The 20,849-nt window shown below is 38.3% G+C and overlaps 1 protein-coding gene across 1 annotated transcript in view; it reads right to left on the reverse strand.

Moving 5' to 3' along the window:
* Positions 1 to 1,548: 1,548 nt before the first annotated feature.
* Positions 1,549 to 20,849, reverse strand: part of LONP2 (lon peptidase 2, peroxisomal) — a 47,068-nt gene continuing 27,767 nt past the window's right edge. Inside the window, exons 12-15 of the mRNA XM_063334426.1 lie at positions 13,214 to 13,356; positions 5,888 to 6,095; positions 4,414 to 4,604; positions 1,549 to 2,652 (exon numbers count right to left, since the gene is read on the reverse strand). Of these exons, the coding sequence (XP_063190496.1) occupies positions 2,431 to 2,652; positions 4,414 to 4,604; positions 5,888 to 6,095; positions 13,214 to 13,356 (764 nt within the window). The 3' untranslated portion in view covers positions 1,549 to 2,430. The remainder of the gene's footprint in view (positions 2,653 to 4,413; positions 4,605 to 5,887; positions 6,096 to 13,213; positions 13,357 to 20,849) is intronic.

Consider the following 20,849-nt stretch of genomic DNA (forward strand, 5'->3'; position numbering starts at 1 on the left):
GCTAGTTCTTGTTTGCAGTAGTGCTTTAAAATTAAAGCAGGTGAACTGTTTTGTATTGCTGCCTATACTGTTGTATTATCCCGGATCTTTTCAAAGCTACTATGATTAAAGCATGAATTGCACTAGTGGGATAGTTGTTATCTGTAGCGATTTATAGTGTGCATAGAGGAAAGGAGCCACCACTGCTGTTTACCTTTGGGAAGCTTACTTCTGGTATATTCTGAGGGACACCTTTAATATCAGGTACCATTTAACTGGCAGTTGCAGAGCAGAATAATCCGTACTGTATTGGAATTATTTTAAAAGTTCTTCACTGTTCTGGCTTGCTGCTGCACAGTGTTTTTCTTACAGCGTTCAGTGAAAGCAAAAGAAAAGGCACTATAATGTGTCTGTCTATATCTATCTGATATAATGGGTAACACATAAGTTTTATTTTAAAATCCTTAACAACGTAACATAACCAGTCAGCTCTGCACGCAGGAACATGAAAAGCTGTAAGTAAATGCCTATTAATATCTTCAGAGTAGCATTAAACCCTCACCTTTCAGATAAAGCCCATGGGGACAAGGCTTGTGAGTTGGAGTGATGTGGCAGACAGAAAGTCACTGCTTAACTTTTCTTGGGAGCGACTCCCTGTTCTGCAGTGAAATCCCTGTGGAAACTTTTTTTTTTTACAGTAGTTACTATCTCAAAAAAATGCCTTTTTTTTTTTTTTTATGTGTATAAGCCGACTGCACTGGAATTCCATGCACGTCTTGTTTTCTCACTAGTGCAAAGTAGTGCAGAACTGTTATTTGATCTGCATTAAGTTTGGTAAAGAATTTTTTTCCCCCTACTGGTTTTGATTAAAGGCAAAGCAGCACGTTAGTTACCCTACCTTTCTGGTCTTTTACTGATTGTCTAGTTTCTTTGCACTCTTTGTGTTCAAGTATTTTGTAAGGCAGAAAGTATTCCCAGTCTCCCTGTTGCCTCTTATCCTCGGAACTCGGCTAGTGAATGGCTAAGAGTAGAATTCTTAAAATACTGAAACAAAAGGGGGTTTTATTTGTATCACTTTATTAGATGAAGAAATCATTAGTAACACAGGTGCAGAAATACCCACTGCATTTATCGCTATCATCAGTGCTATTCTGTTGCTGGTAAATCAGCTCTCCGTCTATGGAGATGAAGGCAAAACACACCATTACTATTGATGTATAGTCTGCTCCTATAACAGGCTTTTGCCACTGGTACAGTTTGCATTTCATAAGCACACTTGGCTTTGTTTCAGAATTAATGAGCAAGAGGAGAATGTAACATTCTGGGTTTTCGCTTGTGGTTCACCTTAGTATAAAACAATGAAAGACTCAAGGATCTTACATAAGTTTACATTTCTATCTTCACTAACATTCAAGGGAAGGTGAGAGACAAAGCTATCAACTGCGATGGGATACTGACAGACTTTTTTAAAGTATTCACAGTATGCAGTACTAATGCAATGTACTGATCCAATATTTTCTTGGCATTGTTTAAATGGATTTAATTTTTGTAGGCTAAACGCTGAATGTAGGCATCCCAGAGTCACATTGATTTGTGTCAGGTAAGAACGAAGGACATGTACTTTGTACCTCCAAAACGTTACCAGGCTTTTTCATAAAGTCTCCAAGTGTGCTCCGCCTGCTTCTGGTGCTGCGAGTACCACTCTGCATACGTGAGCGTCGGTGCCTTATCTCCCTTCCGACACAAGAATCCGTACCTGTCAGTTCTTGAGTTGCTTCCTGTATTCAGGTTTGGAAAATGACGTCTGCATTGACCTTGCTACAAACTAGAGGTGCGTGTCGAAAGGACCTACTAACTTAATTTAGCCCATATTGCTTCTGATCAAATCCCTTAAGCATATTTTTTAGATTTCAAAACCCTCACTTTTCCTGGGGTGCTACTTACTGCTCCTTAGTACATTATCTCCTAAACAAGTAAACTCTTGCGCTAAATGAGTTTGCTTTTCGGTAACAAGCCCGTCTATTAGACTCTTGCTGTGCTGCATTTGCTGCAGTTTGCGTTCTTTGAATATCGCTCACAGAATTGCGTTATTATTCCGTTTGTGGGTGTGTCCTCTTTAAAGATGTAATCAGCCCCTGACATTTACATACATACATACATGCCAGATAAGCTAAGGAATTGGTTCTCAACAGTTTCAGCTTTCTCAGGCTTCAATCTACCAGGAAAGGGGTAGTTTTTTCAAGATTCTTTGCTGATAATAGTAAAAAGCAGCAAATGCCCATAAGGTGTGGTTTCAGGGTGTTAACTGCTGAAGTAAAGTTTTTATTTTGATTGCATTTACACCCACATTTAAACAATCAAGTTCAGCTCATAGTTGTACTTGATTCATACATAATAGAGATCAATTAATATCAGCTAAGTTTGATACAGTCCTAATCTTGGCCTGTCTGCTTAAAGTTTACTATTCAAGCGCTCAACTCTGGGCTTAACGGCAAATCCTCCATCGAAAGCTGCATTAAGAACTTCATCGAGACAGCTTGCCAGAACAAACGTCAAGTCTTGCCGCACGTTCACTGCAATTTCCTCAAGATCTTTTTCATTTCTTTGAGGAATGATAATTCTCTTCAGTCCAGCTCGGTGTGCTGCCAGGACTTTGTCTTTAATTCCCCCAACCTAATCAGGAGAAAAAAATATATGTTAAAAAAACCCACGACACTAATCTAATAGAGTAATTAGTGTAACAAATCACATCAGGAGTTAAATTTTAATGAAAGGTTCTCCTTCCCCCAGTCATTTAGGAAAGCAATTAAAAATGCAGCAGTAGTTTTATCTTATTACATGCTTAATGAGGGAAATATGTTAATATACTACACTACCCTTTCTGTAACAGTTAATAACGAGGAAAAAAATAACAAATATAGGAATGCAAACACAAGAGTATCAATATTGGAAAAGTAATTAATTTTCAGGAATTTTTTTCTTAAGAAAGATGGCCTTAACTCAGATTTTTCGTATGGCATGCTGAAATCCTGCACCTACCTTAGAGCAGAGGATTTTCAAGATAAAGGCAGTATTAGGTTTAGGGGAGAACAGTCTTAAGGATGCAATGCCACACGATAAATAGAACTGCGCAACAGAAAGCGCACGGAAAAGCAGACCTGTGCTCCAGAACTGCCCCGTGGCTTTGTGCTAGACAAACAGGCATCACTTCAAGTTTGTAATGAGATGTAAAGAGGGGGTTTAAATTATTCGTTTTTCTTTGTCACAGCTGTAGCTTCTTCCCCTTGAACTCTTTTCTAATCCTATTTAAAGACCGTCTCACAGAAGAAACCTGTAATTTGGGATGCTTTAGAGGAAAGGAAAGCCTTGTATTACAGCACAGAAGGCACCATTGAGGCTGCTCTAAAGAGAGGCAGTAGCGAACCCTGAGTCCTCACGGTGATCGCTCCAGTCTGGACAACGCTACGGACCCATTGCTTGCTTTCAGGCAGCAGAGGCAGTTGACGGCACGCTCCTATGAAGTTACTAATAGTAAGATTCTAGACACCCTTCAGAAAGAAGGTCAACCTGGTTTAGCATTTACAGATACCTAATCTTTGCACTCACCTTAAACAATAAGCAAAATTTGGTCACTGGTGCAATAAAGGCAATTTATTTGGCAAGCTAAGCAAACGCGCACTAGATCAGGGTTAATGCAGTGTTTATTTTTTCACTAGAGCCTTGAACAAGAGGCAATCTTCTCAGTCCAACTGCGGCCAGAACACCAGTTCAGAGAGCCTTCTGGTCTGCTACCTGAGCGTCTCGTCTCTGCTTTACTCTCTATGGCACGAAACAAAATACTCTTTTCCAGCTTCATCCTTACTTTGTCCATCATTTGTCATGAGACGATAAAACCATATCTGCTTAATCACTGTTTGAAAACTTCCCTTTGCCCTCGTGCTTTGAAAAGGCTTTATGGGACACCATTCAGCTGAACTGTATACACAGAACAAAATTTAAGAATCTAAAATTACATGTATAGAGATGGCTTCAGGAGTCACCTATACGCAATTACTGTCAGAGCTTTACGAAACAACTTTTCAAGGAAACTGGAGATACTTCTGTAGGAATAGTTTGAGGAAGGACATTTAGAAATTGCAATACGTATTTTGGAATCATCTTGAATTTTAAGATTTCTAGGTTTCCTTTCTAACTACATATCTTAATGTGCTTTCCCTGAAGCCAGTATCAAGGCCAGCTTTATTATTAAATGCAAAGCAGACAGAGGAGCGGTGCAGCGCTACAGCAGCCTCTTACACCTGCCACAGAAGAGCCTGGACTGCTGCTCAGGAATGATCCTGCAAGGCTTTGCTTTTGTAAATGCCTATAAACAGATTTCATATCCAGAATATAGAGAATTAATACAACTTAGCTCTTTTCTCAAATGATACTTACTGGAAGAACAAGGCCTCTTAGTGTAATTTCTCCTGTCATGGCTACATCTGAACACACCAGCCGCCCACTGAAGAGTGAAGCAAGACAGGTTACTATGGTAACGCCAGCAGATGGTCCATCTTTTGTGACAGCTCCAGCTGGGAAGTGCAGATGGATGTCAGTGTTGTCAAGGAGATCAAAACTTCCAGAAGCTTAAGGAAAAAAAGAATGGTTTGAATGTGAAAAACCTAAACCCATTTTGTTCCTGGTCTTTATGCTAAAAACCCACCAGAGAACTAAATCTTAGCGTAATTTTTTAACAGTAGGCTGAAAAAACACCACTATGTTGCAGCAGCCCTAAAAAAACCCAAAGAAAAATAAAACCCAACAGGCTTTCCTACAACCAGTTTCCAGGCAAAACCATAACAAGTTAACCAATAAGCTCCACATTTGCACGTGCTGGGAAATCCAGAGTTGGGATAATGTAGAAAGCAAGGGATTCCTACATAGAATTTTTAGGGTTTTTTATGTCCCAAACCATAATGTCAATTTTCAATGAACATACACAAAATCAGCACTGCACAGAAACACGGGATTAGCCTGTATTATAAAGTAAATCCATCATTTATATCTTTTCACTGTACTTAACCTGTAGGATGTAACAGTGTAAGCCAGAGAGGGAAATGTATATACAGTTAATGCCAGTTGCATTTCATACATTGATCCAATTTAGGGTTTTTAACCTATCTAAGCTTCCATAAATAAGGATATGGACAATTATTTGACTGTTCAGTGAATGATCAACCTAGAAAGCACATTTCCAGAACTCTTGGGAGGTTCAAACAAAAAAGAACAGTTAAAAATTTCTTGGCTGAATCCTGTTGCGCTGCAGTTCACCAGCTGCCACACAAACCCAACTAATTCTCAAAATACTAAGACTATGGAAACCTACATTTAACAGAAACTGTGTCAGTTTTAGAAGAAAACTACAGACTTGTGTATCTATATCCACATCACAAAGGGACGGCTGGAAAGCTTGAAGGTAAAAATGAGTGAGAGGCAGCGTCTGCCCCAACTAAGGAGAAGCACCTTGGCGCAGGGGCTGCCCGCAGCCTTCCAGGCTTTGCAGGGAGGGCCAATGTGCAGTGACAACTCAGGTTCTGCCCGGACTCCCCTGTTTGCCAGGCCACTAACACCTCAGCTGGGCAGGAATCGGGAAAAGAACTACAAAAAGGAACTCCAGAGCTGATTTCATCCTCAGTGTAGCACTGATTGCTGGAAAAGCCTTTCTCTGTTAACACAATACATTACCATAATGAGCATGAGTAACTTCCACTGTTACTCAGCAATGTTAAAATGTCAAGGTTTAGGACATTTAATTTCCATGCAATATTAACGCTTCTTGCATAATGCATCCCAGCAGTAAGAGGCGAATGGATGCATACAATCTCTGTGATACAATACAGCTACGCGTTGTTACTTTTTCCCAACCTACCGTTGGTTAACTGGTATCTCTTCGCATTGCTGCGCAACCAGCTGATTGCAAGATGCGCCGACTCCTTCATAACGTCTCCCAGTTGACCAGTCAAAGTAAGCTGACCTTCTCCATCCATGCGACTGGCTTCCACAAACATGATCTCTCCCCCTAAGGGAGTCCAGGCCAAGCCTATGGCTACTCCTGGCTGGCTTAAGCGTTCAGACACCTGAAGGAAAATAACACAAGAAACAGTTTAGGGAACAGTCATAACAACGCTATCACAAAAAAAATTTGATAGTTGCCTTCAAAACAACCGTACCCATTAAAACACCACAGTTAAGCTCAAGTGTCTCATCTCCTTTTTTTTTTTTTTTCTCTTAATGCAGCAGCAATTCTACATTATGTGTAAACATTAATTACAGACTAGGATGTGGCTGCTCAGCTTAAAGCAATGGCAAACATCTGGGGTATCATTCTTGAAACCTTCCCCATCTCCAAAAGCTCAATGAGAATCTTTCTCCTCACTTCAAAGGACTTCAAGTATTTAGTCAATCCTGACTGAATGCTTGTATGACTTAGTCCATCTGCTAGAGGTATATTTGCCCTGACTCTCTTACTTGTATAAAAAAGCCAATAGTGCTCCCAAATATTACCTAAAAGCCTCTTAAAGGTGGTTTCATTGCCTGAACTACTGTCAGACAACACATGGATCTTCTTCATTGCAAACATTTATAAATAATTTTGAATAATGAAAACAGGAGTCTACCGACAGGGCTGCTGGCAGGCTAGATATGAAAGACATGGGAAGTCGGACTGACTCTATTAGTAACTACACACAGTTAAGCAACCTCTACCCCACACAAGACTCTGACCTGCCAACCTACAAGTCTGCCTGTGCCCCGGCACTGATGAGAACAATGGGGGTCTGAACCCCAGCCCCCTGTGTTAAGAGAAGGAAAGAGACGCAGCGTGTATTCCATTAAAGTTCCAGTTTGTTGGTTTGTTTGGGTTTTTTTTCCTTCGTCTGAGAGATTCTTTTAGAATATACAGAAAGTCCTTTTGTTTTCCTGAGCTTCAAGGAGTTGAAGAAACCCTGACGAGAGATCATCCACCTAATCAGCACCTTCTGAACTACCAAGTTATGTATTTATTACAAGGCAGAAAAGAAACTGGATGAATTTTTACTGTGTCAGGCAGTGCCTAGAGCAAAAGACAAATATTCCTTTGTAAAATAAAGGAATAGGCCCCTTTTAAAATAATCTTGTCTTTTACTGAAATGCAGAATTGAGTCTGAAAGGGATGAATTCTTCATTAAATTGTTTAGAGAATTTAAAGAAATGTTTCATTTCTTGGGTAGAAAACAAGCCAAAGGAACCTCAAAACAGAACTATAGTAAAAGAATTCCAATTCTGATATCTGCAGTTCTAGTTAGGTTAAAATTTCTCAAACTATTTTTGTCACTTCTAAGCACATTTAACAGTCCATTTTATACTAATTGCAAATCCAGAGCAATAAACTGTTTTTTTTTCCCCGCTAGCATCAACTCATTCTGCACTACACAACTCGCCATAATCTGAATGCTTTCGTTTTGCTGCCTTCCAAGAGCCAGCAGCGAAGTGAACTGCTCAGACTTTGTACAGACGCTGAAAAGGCAAAGCTCTGTATACACAAAGTTGACTTGCTTTTAACCACCAGCCCAGCTGCAAGGTCAGAGGAATCTGTGCAGCAGCCTGTCCAGCCGCACACCTTTGGTCCAGAGGCAGAAATACCCGTACGGCCCCGCTGTGAGCTGGCTGTACTAGAAATACTGCCATTTGTGAGCTCCAAAGGTAGTAAGGTATTATGTATCCTAGTCCCTTACTAAAATGCCTCTCTATAAGTCCACCAGAAACGCTGCTGCAAGTCCCCAGGTAGTACCTGGGGCTAAAGCTTTCTAAGCCAAACCGCAGCAGTGGACTACCTGAGCAGAACAATCTCGCCTTCCATCAAGTTACCAGAACAAGAGCTCTCCTTCTCAATAGGAGCCAAACATTAATATTTTAGTATTAGGCTTAAATCCATCCCCATCATAAAAGAATCAAAATCAAGACCATAAAACTATTAACGTTCAGGTTTCTCTTTCCTGTGTCACAAATAGAAAACAGCTTCCTTTATGCAATAAGAGTGAACAGCTATTCACTCTACAGCTGGTACCTCTGATTACTGGCCAAAAGAGATGCATATTTTAAAAAAAATAAGCTCATTTACAAATACACAAGTTGTGCTACTTGTAGCTGTAGGCAACTCAGATATATGACAGGAACAACTTGGTCATGCAGGAGAATTGGTGAAGAAAAAAAAAAAAGGCGGCATTTGAAGTCCTACAAGAATAAATTAAACATACATGCTTCTTGTTATAATTTCTGATTTTGTATTATATGCTTTGTCAAATGCTATACTGAACTATCAAGTGCTGTCTTCTAAGTTTGATGACTAAGATTTGAAATGTGACCTTCCCTGAGGATCACTATTTCTTGGTTTGAGGGAAATTAGCCCAAGTCTGACTGTAGCAAAGCCACACTGACCCAGGGACTGCTGGTGCAAACCAGACCCCGGGTGTCAGGCGAGAGAAGCAGCAGAGCCGGTGGGAGGGAGGCAGCCAGTGACTGCACTTATCTCCCGGTACAGCAAAGGCAGCCACGCAGCCCCTCTCCTTCGTTCTCTTGTGGCTCACAGTTACTTACATATTTTGAACAACATCATGCCATTTGCTTTTATTAGCATTATTTAGCTACAATGGCTGTTTCTTCTCCTAGCATTTAAGAAAATTGTATGTAATAGATATTTTATCTTATCAAGCATTTTACCTTATCAAACATTTTCATTTTTGTTAAGTTTCTATATCCATTCCCTGTATTTTATTAGTTACAGTGACTTACTCTGATTAGCTTTGTAATTGCTTAGTAACTCAGGTTGACAAAAATCAATTCATCTTGGTTAAACTGCAATCCAACAACACTGAAGCATTCTCCTTTACACTTGAGACAATCATGCATTTTGGCAGGCTGTCATGGTTTTACGCATTTCAGGTATAACGAACAAAAGTAACTGTTCGTACCCTCGCCCATCCCAAAGCAGATATCAACAGGGTTGCTGGCTCCGGTTTTTTTGTTTTCTTGTCCTTTTTTTGGACTGAATGTTAGCACTGTTTCTAACTGTATATCAACTCAAACCAGTTTACAGATTAATTCCACTGTTTGAGAGCTCAGGGGCAGAAAACAGCAAACGTGACTGAAGATCAAACATCAAATGGTTCTAAACACTCGTCATTTATCTGGCATCAGTACAAACTCCTTGCTCTAGCCTCAGACTAGGCAGGAACCTCCTCCTACTTTCACAAGTGAGTTGAGATCTGGTAAGAGAAACTAGGTGTGTAGTAAGCATTAATCACCTTTCAGCCACCGTTCTTCACAGTAAACTGGCAGCCTCAGAGGCCAGCAACTTCTCTCGCTGCACTACTAGAGAGTGTACCACCTCTACTGCAACCTCCTCTCCTGCACCTTAACCGATGCGTGGTGACAGGCATGATACATGTCTTCAGAAAAGACCCTTGAAAATCCCTGAAAACACACACACACAAAACCCCATACAACACTTGGAGGAGCAGTTCCTTATATTACATTAAATGTACCTATGAAGTGTTACTGTGAGCTCCACAAGACTCTGGCACCTCTGAATATTTTATTCTCACAAAAAGTTAGAGGAATTTAAATTAGAAAAAATCCTAGCTTACACTTTTTAAACAATTTCAATTAAAAATGACCATTAGAATCAGCTGATGACCGGTCATGTCTGTCAGATAATGGAAGAAGAGGCCACTGACCTACATAAACAGTCTTGGTTTTCGAAAATTTTTGTAGATGAGACCTACCCAGCTACAGTTTAGCTGTAATCTCAAAAGATGAACATATTGCCAGATATATTTTAGCTGCCTGGACACCGCAAAATTAAAGTCTTAACATTTAGAGCAGTTATTTATTTTCAAATATTTAAGGTTATTCCAAGACAAAGGAAAAGAGACATCATCCACAAGTCTGCAGTTTTGGAGTTACTTTATAAGTCAGCATAATTGACAAAAGGCTATTAAGTCACTGATTTGTAATGGGCAGATGAGAACCAGCCCTAAGTTACTTGCTGGCCTTTAGGATCTTTGTTATCCTTCCACAAGTTCTCCCAGCCTGATGGTATAAACCTTGTTTGGTATAAACCTTCCCCAGCAAACCACTGCAGCTCCCCTCTAAGGGAAGAGGATTTCACAGAAATACCACCACAAGACTGATATTTCTTAGATAAAAATGCCTATCTAAACCTGCGCTTTGTACAGGTTTTGCTTCCTTCGTTGGAATTGCGTATGTCCCACGAAACAGAGTTATTCTTTTATGGCATCTGCACTTTGATTTCCTAGTCTAGGTAATTTCACTGACCTAGAGCTTCTGTCACTTCAGCTTAACTCACATTATGAGGATACAGACTAATTCCGATGGGCTCGCTTGTGGTGCCAATAATGTTTTGTTAAGTGATCAGAATTAAGGGTTGAAAGAAAGAAAGAAAGAAAAGCTAAAATCCAAGTCAAAAGAGAAATACTTCATTATAAACACTCTGGATATGTCATAAACCCTTTCTCCCAAAAGCGTGCTATGCTGAAACATTTCATTAAATCTTTTACAGTTCAAACTACTGTCAAGATTATTCTTCCAAAGCCTTACTATGTGATTTATTCCAACGTTTGTTCTGTAGGGTGACACACAAGATTATTTATTTCTGATAAATGAATTAATCCTGCAAGTACGAGCCAAGTATTCTGTCATGCCTTTCTGTTGGGAGACCTGCAGAAAATATACAAGCAATGCACTGGAAAGCTGAAAGATGGATCACTTATTTTAAGGTATTCCCTGAAGGACCACAGATCAATTAAGTCATGCCATGTTTTCAGTTCTATTTGCTCAGTGTCATCCAAGTACTGACACGGTGGCTGCCTCCATTGTATCTTTATTTCAACTAATTGTAAATGGCAAAATGCAGGTCAAAGGTGAAGCTTTAAAGGCTAGAGAGAGAGACACGCTGCAGACTACAAAACCAGAAAAAAACACCAGCAGCCAATCTGAAACGCCTGTCACTGAGACAGGAGCTATACTCTTCATCTGAAAGAATCTTGGGGGCACTTGAGAAAATTCAAAGGAATAATAGGTCAGCTGGGAAAATCCATTAAAGCAGGAGTTACGTGGCTATCTGGGCAATTTACATGGGAAGAACCATAAAGCATGTACTGAGAAATATTTACTCATTAATAAATACAGCAAATAGTACATGAAAATAAATCCTGAGCTGCTCAGGGAATTGATGCTGTGTGGATTCATCTCTAGTTCTATTTATGCACTGCTTAATTTGCCTGCTAAATATGGAAGCATTTAAAAAACCTTTGATACGCAGGTCAAAAGCTTCAGTCAGTCTTATTGCAGCTTATAGAGGCCAGCGGATCCATCCAATGCTTATATGCATATTCATGGCAACTCTTCATGCAAAAAAACCCCCCAACCTAGCACTCATGTATTTGTATATTTGGAATTAAGAACCACACTTGCACTACTTACTCCTGCAGAAAAAGGCCAAAATAGCAGAAAAATTCAGTTCAATTTACTACAATGGGTTTACGTGCCTCTGTAATTCAAGCACTAAAAAGCCAAATGATCCTGTAGTGCTTTAATGCCAAAGACCAGGTGTCTGAAGTATTTAACATATTTCGAAATGAAAATTCAGGTAGAATGTTATTTCTCTGAAAAAAATCCACACGCTATTTTTCAGTAATTGTTTCTAAAAGTCAGGTAGTGAGAAAGAGATAGACAGACTAGTAGAAATTTCCACTGGAGTATTACAAATGGTCTGGTGGCTGGTCATTCCAAATCAAGCTAAAGTATATCCACACCACCTTCTTAATTAAAATGGCCTTAAACTGTCTTATGTGATTTTATTATTGGGCATAGAGGCTTCTGAGGGATGAAAAGAAAGAACTTAAGTTGCTTAAAATAAAGTGATTTGCCTGAGGAGCAATCTCTTCTAATTTCTGAAAGTAAAAAGAAATAAATCAGAACACAAATGACCAATGTGAAAAACCTCAGCCAAGAGAGTCATAAGGTACTGGTCTCTTGATCACCTCCCTCTTCCTTGCCTCCCATTCCCCCCAGCTTCCACTGCTACCATCATCATCCCCTACACAATCAGTAGAATGCTGTCTTCTTGCAACTTGTTTCCTCATTTCCGTTTCTTCATTAAGAATGTCTTCCATGATAAAAATCTTCATATCCAAAAACCTCAGTTCAGGTCTAAAAACTCATTTATTTCTTCCTGCTTTGCCTGCACATCTTGTTCCCTTTTTATCTTCCAAATCTCATTGGAGTCTCGTTCTCTCATCTAGGAGAGAAGAATTATCTCAGGAAAGTTCTTAAAAGTTTGAATTTTCTCTCTTCCGCAAGTTTTCCCTTCATTTCTGTTTTCTCCATAACTTACTGGTTTACAGATCTTTTCTCCAGGATAAAGACGGAAGCATTTAGCGTTCCATCAGCAACTGGTTTCCTGTCATAGTGATATATACTACTTACACTCGGTCACTTCACCTGGACCTGAAGTAAAGCAGAGAGAATAACTGCCATGTAAATGCTGAAAAGAGAAACCCAAACTAACAAACTACTTTAATTGATGGCATTTTCATAGAATGTAGCAAAACACAGCTGAGAGAAAGAGAAAATTCTGGAATATGCCTACTGAGGAGCAGAGCTGGTACTGGGAAGCTGGAGGTGACTGACTGAGCATAAAACATTTTTAATAGCTAAGAGTCATGTTAATCTAAAGAATGTCTGAGAACTTCTGGTGCAAACTGAAATGGTTTTAATACTCAAAAATGCTGACTGGCTTTAAGGAGCTACATGGGACAGTCCTTAACACACCTGCCTCCGAGACAGGATTCCTGGGTTCTACTTCTGGCTTCTTTCCCAAGTCCACCCCAAACATCCACCAAACAAAAGCAAAGTTGTTATACACTGAAAAAACATCACCATCTTAAGCATTGCTGCAGGCATCTTTGCTAACAGTAAGTCATGCCATTACGTTATTTATGTACCCTGAATGAAAACAAACCAAAAACTTCTTTAGGTGAAAAAACGCCTGGTGGAACACAAGGAAACACAATCCTGTTACCAATACATTTTTTTAAAAGTTAATATTGTATAAATTCAGTGAACAGCAATAAAATAGACAACCAGTCAAACCAGACAGAAACAGCAGTCAAGCAGAAACAAATGAGGATGTTACCTCCATTTCATACATGGGTGGCCCCAGGATATCTTTTAAAGCATGGAAATCAATTAAAATCGGCATTTCAGGTGGCAGAGCCAGGTCAGCTGTGTCACTGATGGATTCTGTTTTTGTGTCTTCTGTGACATGCTCTTTGCAATCTAAGAGAAGAAAATCTCATTTAGGATTTGTATCAGTGTTTCTCGACACAGGAATTTTAAAAAATCGTAACAAAGAAAAATAAAATATTCAAAGAAATGCTCAGAAAGTTCATAAAAGTGTACTTATACCACCTTTCACAAAAATCATGTCAAATTGAAGATAATATGTCATCAAATTTAATTATTAAGCCTAAACACATTCTAATTGTTCAGCAAAGATATTAAATTCAGAGCACTGATAATAGAGATGCGACTCACTTGCTTAAATGCATTTTAAACTAGGTCAAATAGAAAAACAAAGTTCATTTAGAACTTTGCACTTTTCATCAGATTTGTGCATAGTATATAACAGTATTTGTAGGAGATGATCATGTTTAACGTAGTATTATATAGAATATGGAGCTGAATGTGGAAAGGCTGAAAGTTCAGTAACTACTGTTCTTTTTACTTACGCTTACAACTGCACGCTCTGTGGTCTCCTTCTGCAAGGATTTAAATGCTTAACTTCTGACGCTAATAATTAAGTTCTGTCAAATAAAGTATTGGCCAGATTTACATAAATTGCTTTACCACACAGCTGCATTACTTAGAGCTAGCCTGCATTACAGGCAGTAACATCTCATTTCCCAGTATCCAACAAGGCCAGCATAACTGACTGCTCTGTAACTCTGCCCTCCCCTCTCCACACCCCAATCCTCGCACACATACCCACCCTCAATACCAGCTGACCAGGAACAGGAGAAGCTGCTACATGGAAATCACGTGGAAACCAGCTCCACTGGATGCCTAACGCATCCAGCCTGGTGTGCCACCTCCTTCCAGGCTGTCAGATGGAACCACTGCCCCAACACAGCACAGCCCACCTTCATTGCAGCCTATGCAGCGCATATTCTGACATTACACTTTGTACTTTTATTTTTTGTCTCTTACGGCTATTATGGCTTTACTTAATCATAGAATGGTTTGGGTTGGAAGGGATCTTTAAAAATCATTTGGTCTAATCCCCACCACAGGCAAGGGACACCCTTCTCTAGGATCAGGTGGTTAATTCACATCAAAACTGATGTCCCTTGTTTGTTCAACAGCCAGTTTGACACACGGCACATACAGTCCTTGTTCAGCAAAAAACCAAAACAAACCACCTCAATTCCAGTATAACAACTTCCTCTATGGCTTTTGTCCTGAAATACTATCCTTACACAGGGCTCTGCTCTTTTTGTTGGATGAGGTAATTCAAAGATCAAATTGTTAAGCATTTTCTGAAACACCTACAGATGTGATACACTCATCAGGAAGGGCTATAAAACCCAATTAAGCCTGACACTTTTAATACTGCAATATACTCAAGCATCATCAAGAAGGGACCACATAGGTAAAGCAATAGTTATGGATTCAAAAGCTCTTTCCTTCCTCTGTTTATAGTATGATTGTATTTCTTACCTATACAATTGTTTCCTTAGCAGGATTTCCTTAAAATTTCTGTTTTCTCTACAAGTGTATGTTCTATACAAAAGAGAATTGTAATAGGGACCATATAAATATCAAAGCCTCAAAACTGTTTTAAATCGGACTACGCTGCCAGTTGTTTGCATGAATAAACTCAAGAACTTAAACACCATTTGTACTAGGCCTAGACTGCACATTTACTTTAGCGACTGTATACAGAAGGAGAATGTAAGCAGGGAGTCATTTCCCCACAGAATTTGATCCAGATGCAAAAGGCTCATTACCATTTTCCCCGAGAGCCCTAAGCAATATTTTAGTGAAACATATCAGAGAAATGAATAATACTTGAACAATCCAGATGTTTCTAAGGTTCTGTGGCAGTTTTATGGCAGCGCCTCCCTGCCCTGAGGCTGCCATTAAGAAAAGCATCGTACACACAGATACAGTGAAGATATTTCTGCCCACCCCAAAACCACAAGCCTAGAGTACATTTGAAGTGATAGTCTGTATTACGTAGGAATGTATACTGAACTTCAGAACTTCTGCACCATATTTTGTGAAATTTCCCACTGTTGCTTCCTTTCTTTGAATTCTAATTTACTTTCAATGAAGAAACTGTCTTCCTTTGCATATTAATGCATGCATAATAATTGAAGATCCAGGAATTTAAACAATTACAGAACAACACAAATCACTGATCTAATCTATTTAATATAACATTAATAGTGTTCTGTGCTGCAACAGTAATTCTCAGAATGGATGAAGAGAGAATGTTTCCTTTCACAAGACATAACCGCTCCTTTTATTAATCCTGACATATAAAGGCCTCCTTACAGTTAATTTTGTTGCAGTGCAATTCTCACTAATGGCTTCATACGGTACCAAGGAAAACATTCTACATCACCGTTACCATAATAACACCAACTCAGCTTTCATTCAGGACTCAAATCTAATAGTTATTATCCAACAGCCACTAATCTTTCCATTGTACAACTCATTGCTCCATGCATAAATCCCATTCCTTTACTGTAAACACCGCCTTTGTCAGACAGCCCCTCCTGTTGTTCCAGCAGGTCTCTATATTTTTGTTGACTACGACTTCTGTACATAACAAATACAAATACATAAGTACCAGCGAGTCTAGGAAACATTATCCTGCATGCTATTCTTGCAACTCAGACTGCAATTTCAACACTACGGATCTTCAAAACCTGAGTAACTTGATATGACGATTTATACTTTAGAACAAAACTGAGTTTGAAAACAACTGCTTTTACCACCTAACACACTCAATTGTCCATTTCCGCTTGCTCTTTTTTCACCTAATTCCACATATACAGCTGAAGGAGACAGATTTCTCGTAAACAAATCAGTAGGTAATTTTTGAGGACACCTGACCTATTAAAAGAATCAGAAACTCTTTCTTGAGTTTGTATAATGTAATTAGTAGATGCCATTTTATAATCTGTAACAATAACAAACTACAGACTTTTTCTAAAAATATTAACCTAAAATCAGACATTATCTATATTTCTATAAAAGCATATAGTGATGTTCCAAAATATAATTATGAACACTTTCCTTTGAAGGAAAAAATATCTTCTTTCATCGCCTTGATAGAAGTGCTGACTATGAAGAATGTATAAAGACGTAAGTAATTAAGATTTCCATTAATGGTGACAAATACGTGTTCCCTATCTATCCCAGACGAATAGCCACAAACCATAGCACAAGTTAAATGATACGTTTATGCAAAACAAGACAATAAATTCAAGTTTCCAGAAACAGAACTTTTGGTTAGGATAACAGCTTAATCATCTTACATTTTGAATTAAGTTGGAGAAATAAACTAAAAAGTCAAAGAAGTGCCCTTAACAGCTCCACGCTGCACTGGAGGAACCACCTGCTGATCTACTATTACATTACTGCTTAAACAAAAGCAGCATGGTACTGAGTAGTTTTAACATTTAAAAATTGGAAAAACTAAAAAACAAAACAAAACAAAAAAACAAAACCCAAAACCCCCCAAACAAACAGCTCTCTCCAAAAAAAAACAAACAAAAAATATCTCCAAAACAACCAACCATCCAAAAAAGATTATGTTTCTAAAATTTTCAGAGCAGAATCAGCAAAGATTATGACAATATTCTTCAGGAATCTGGCTTTGTAAGTTCTCAAAACAAAACAAAATCTTTCATGTAAATACTGGATTTGTAAGAAAAGGGACTCCTAATAGAACATACTGACAACGAACTACTATACATAATACAGGATTTAATCTAAAAAGGAATTCCACGGCACAAAGACTTCAGAATTTAAGACTGCTACTTTCTTCTAGAGTTATAAAGGAAATGAGTGAATAGAAGAGCCTAAAACTTCCTCAACATGTTGCAATTTCTCAACTCCTCATAAAACACATTTAAATTAAGCATTAGTAATACTTAAGTCTAAAATCCAAAGATTTCTAGCCATACTTACTGGCCAAGATAGAAGAATATAACAAAAACCTAAAATTTTTTAACAGCTTTTAACATAAGATATTCTGATTTGCTGAATTGCTATGAAGAGGTATAAGAAAGAACATAAGCATGAAAGAAAAGGTTTCAAGTCTGTGGGCAATTAACAGGAAAACAGCATGTTCTTTTTTCTCAGCTGATTTACTAGCAGATGCTTTAGCACATGACAGACCAACCCAGAATTCTTTTAGGCCCTCCAAACTAACTAACAAACTCCACAAAACTACATTTAGGTAGGAAAGGTTGGGATTGCCCTTGTTGACAACAGTCCACATTCAAAGCCAGGCACAACATGAAACTGTATCTTAAAAGCAATTTTCCATTGTCCAACTTAAATCTTATGTGCTACATACTTGGGAAGTGTGGGAAGGAACTCCTTCCTGGGCCCCAATCCTACTAACACTGACTTGTATACTTAAATTTAATGCTATGTGTATTTTTCCCCACAGGATCAGAAAACTTATCTTTTCACAAAATAATTACATTCTACCACTTTTGATCTAGAACAACAACGTGTACTTGAAGCACTTGAATTTGAGGTTTTCATGTAGGAACATTTAGATAAATTAACATGTCATTAAAATTGTATATAAACCCGACTTTTCCTAACATTTATGCCTCTTTGGCCTAAAATAGAAAAGACATTCCAAGCAATTTTCAGAAAGAACCACATATTCCAGTTTGCAGAGCTGGTAAGCATACTAATGCTGGCACAGCTGAGCTCAAACTTGAGTTCCTATGGTGATCCCACCCTGGGATTTATGCTGATCAGATTTCATAAACCCATTTCCCAGTGCTACGGGAGATCCCGTGCTGCTGGAAGTGCTGAGTTTTGGCTAGAACATAGAACAGGTCACTTTTTGGAAGAGCAGTGATGTTAGCCCAACTGGATTAAGGCCGTTATATATATTAGAAACAAGCGAAAAACCCACACAGTCATGCATAACAATGTTTTGCGAATAAAATGCATTATACACAAGTTGAGGGAGAATAAAGACTACATGTTTCAGTTCATGTTGACCACTTCAGTCAAACTTGCATTTAAACTCAAAACCAAGTGTTGTTTCATCCATAAGGAGTGGAACAAACTGTATTGTATTACTGGGTTATGGAAATATTTAAGTAGTTTCAAAGCCTTGGTTTCAACATAGACAGAATCCTCATTTAACCACTTTTAGTTATTAAATATTACCTGTCCTAAACCTCCTTTCAAGTCTGAATTAGACAAATCATTTTTCACTCTGAGTTTCAACTGCTGTATCATGATACAATGCCTTAGTGCACAGTTGCTGCATTGTATTCTCCAAGCAGTTGCACTAAAATGGGAAGGAGAGTTTCACATATTTTTGTGACTCCTAGAACTTCTTCTAGTGTCAAAGACTAGATGAGTGTCTCATAAATCTTAGATAGTGTTTCAGTAAAGTATCAGATAGTGTTACTGTACACAAGGATGACTCCCCGGAGAGGTCTGAAGAATGACTCCATTTGCTTTTGCTGAAGTTCACTGTACAAATTCAACGACTGATGCAAACTAACACTCCTCCACTTGCCAACTTCATCATAAAGCTCAGGAGTCAAAGGAGTGAGGAAAGGAATACAAAGCTGCCAGTGTATTTCAGTCATGCATTTTTGGAAAGTGCTAAACGCAGCTTGACAGCATATCTCCTACCATCAGTTCTGCTATGGCAGGTATCCTCCATTTTTAGAGCCTACTATCAAACAGTGTCAAAGGCCTGATGTTTACAAAGCCTTAAAAACAGATGCTCCACTGAGTTAATAATCTGATTTAAGTAATGTAACGATGGAATTTTTGTGCTTCTACCACCTAGTGTCTTTTAAGTTTTATTACAAACCCACAAGCCAGAGGTGACTCAGCTGAATAAGCACAATAGGTACCATGTTACTATTCTGATATGCTACAAATCACATACAAATTATGTTTTAGCAAGTTAGAAAATACAAGGCAAGGCTGCAGCTTGCCCCCTCATATTCACAACTCATGACATGTGTGGACGCACTAACTGTAGAGTCTCAATCCCACATCAGTAACTGACAAATATGTAATGCAAAAATGATTTATAGGTCTTTCTATACAGATAAAGAAATAAAATATCAATAAATAATTATAAATGAAACTATTAAGAGACAACTTGATTAACTATTCTTCCAGAGTCATTCATTATATGAAATAAAAATTCACCATCGCTATGCACAGCTGCACAAATGTCCACTAATCAACAGGAAGAAAAAATTGCCAAAGAAATAAATTTAGGCTACGAATCCCATTATTTGCATCAACTTGCAAGCATTCAGGGCTATTTCTGAGTTTTAAATACTTGGCTGTTTCCAACAGACTGAATGAAAACTAAACACAAATATTTTTAAAAAGTGTGCCACTCTTAAGACACTTCCAACAAGTGACATATTCTGCCAAAAACACAGCAGGGTATAAGCACAAAATAAATTAGTACAAAATAAAACACATTTTGCAAACTACACCATTCTATGTATGTCTTCATAATACCAAAGTTTAACTATAGAGCCACCTGTCCCCTGCACTCCCTTTGATTAATACAGCTTTTTCTTATGGAAAGTTTTAATTCCAGAAGTACAAAGGCAACCCTTCACAGCTCATTTCTTCTGGGCTTACTCCAAATTATGTCAACCAAAAATGCTAGCATTTTGCCCTCTTTTGAAGCACTTAGCTGGCTGTTTTCACTTAGCTTTGGTAAAGTGCAAGTCCAGTACTAATTTTAACAGTGTATAATTTTAACAGTGTAAATACCTAAGTTGCAAGTACAGTGCTAATTTTAACATTGTAAATACCTCTTTCACTGGATCGAGATGTCTAATACAGTTCCTTTTTGTTCTTTGCTTTAATAGTAAAATGTTTCTTCCTTTAGTATAAGGAGTTGTGCTCTGAACCTACTTTTTGCTTATTTTATCAGAAGGCTTGAAGAGCAGAACGACACCTTTTTTTATTCATCAATCACATTAAACCTTTTAAGCACATTTTAGACATAGCTACATTTCAGGGCAAAGAAATACTTTAAAAATATGACTTGTCAAAATTACTACAAGAAAAGTGACAGTAGCAAAGACACCTGATGTTGCTTGGTGGTGACACGCCACCACAGCCCAAAGGCTCAGTGTTCTGGTTCAAGAGCAAGTTCAGGTATCACAGAAGCATCGACAAACTCAGGGTCTGACTTCTGGAAAAATCCAGCACAGAGGAGAGAAGGTAGACAAGATACACATAATATAAATGGAAAGCATTAATAAATCTGTCTTAAAAGCTCTTCCTTTTAACGTAGATGGGACAATTTAAACTACACAGTCACTCACGCATGCACAGACACTGCTACTGTGACAGTTCACTTTAAGCCAAACATTCAGAGAAAAAAGAACTGAACCCATTTAAGCAAACACTGATTTGTAGATCAAATTCAACCTTCTGATATTACCATTTCCACAGACGTTATGATGATCTTAGAAACTCAACAAGCTAAAAGAATAGTTAATTTTCAGAAA

The sequence above is a fragment of the Chroicocephalus ridibundus genome, chromosome 4 (assembly GCF_963924245.1).
Source record: "Chroicocephalus ridibundus chromosome 4, bChrRid1.1, whole genome shotgun sequence".
NCBI classification, from domain to species: Eukaryota; Metazoa; Chordata; class Aves; order Charadriiformes; family Laridae; genus Chroicocephalus; species Chroicocephalus ridibundus.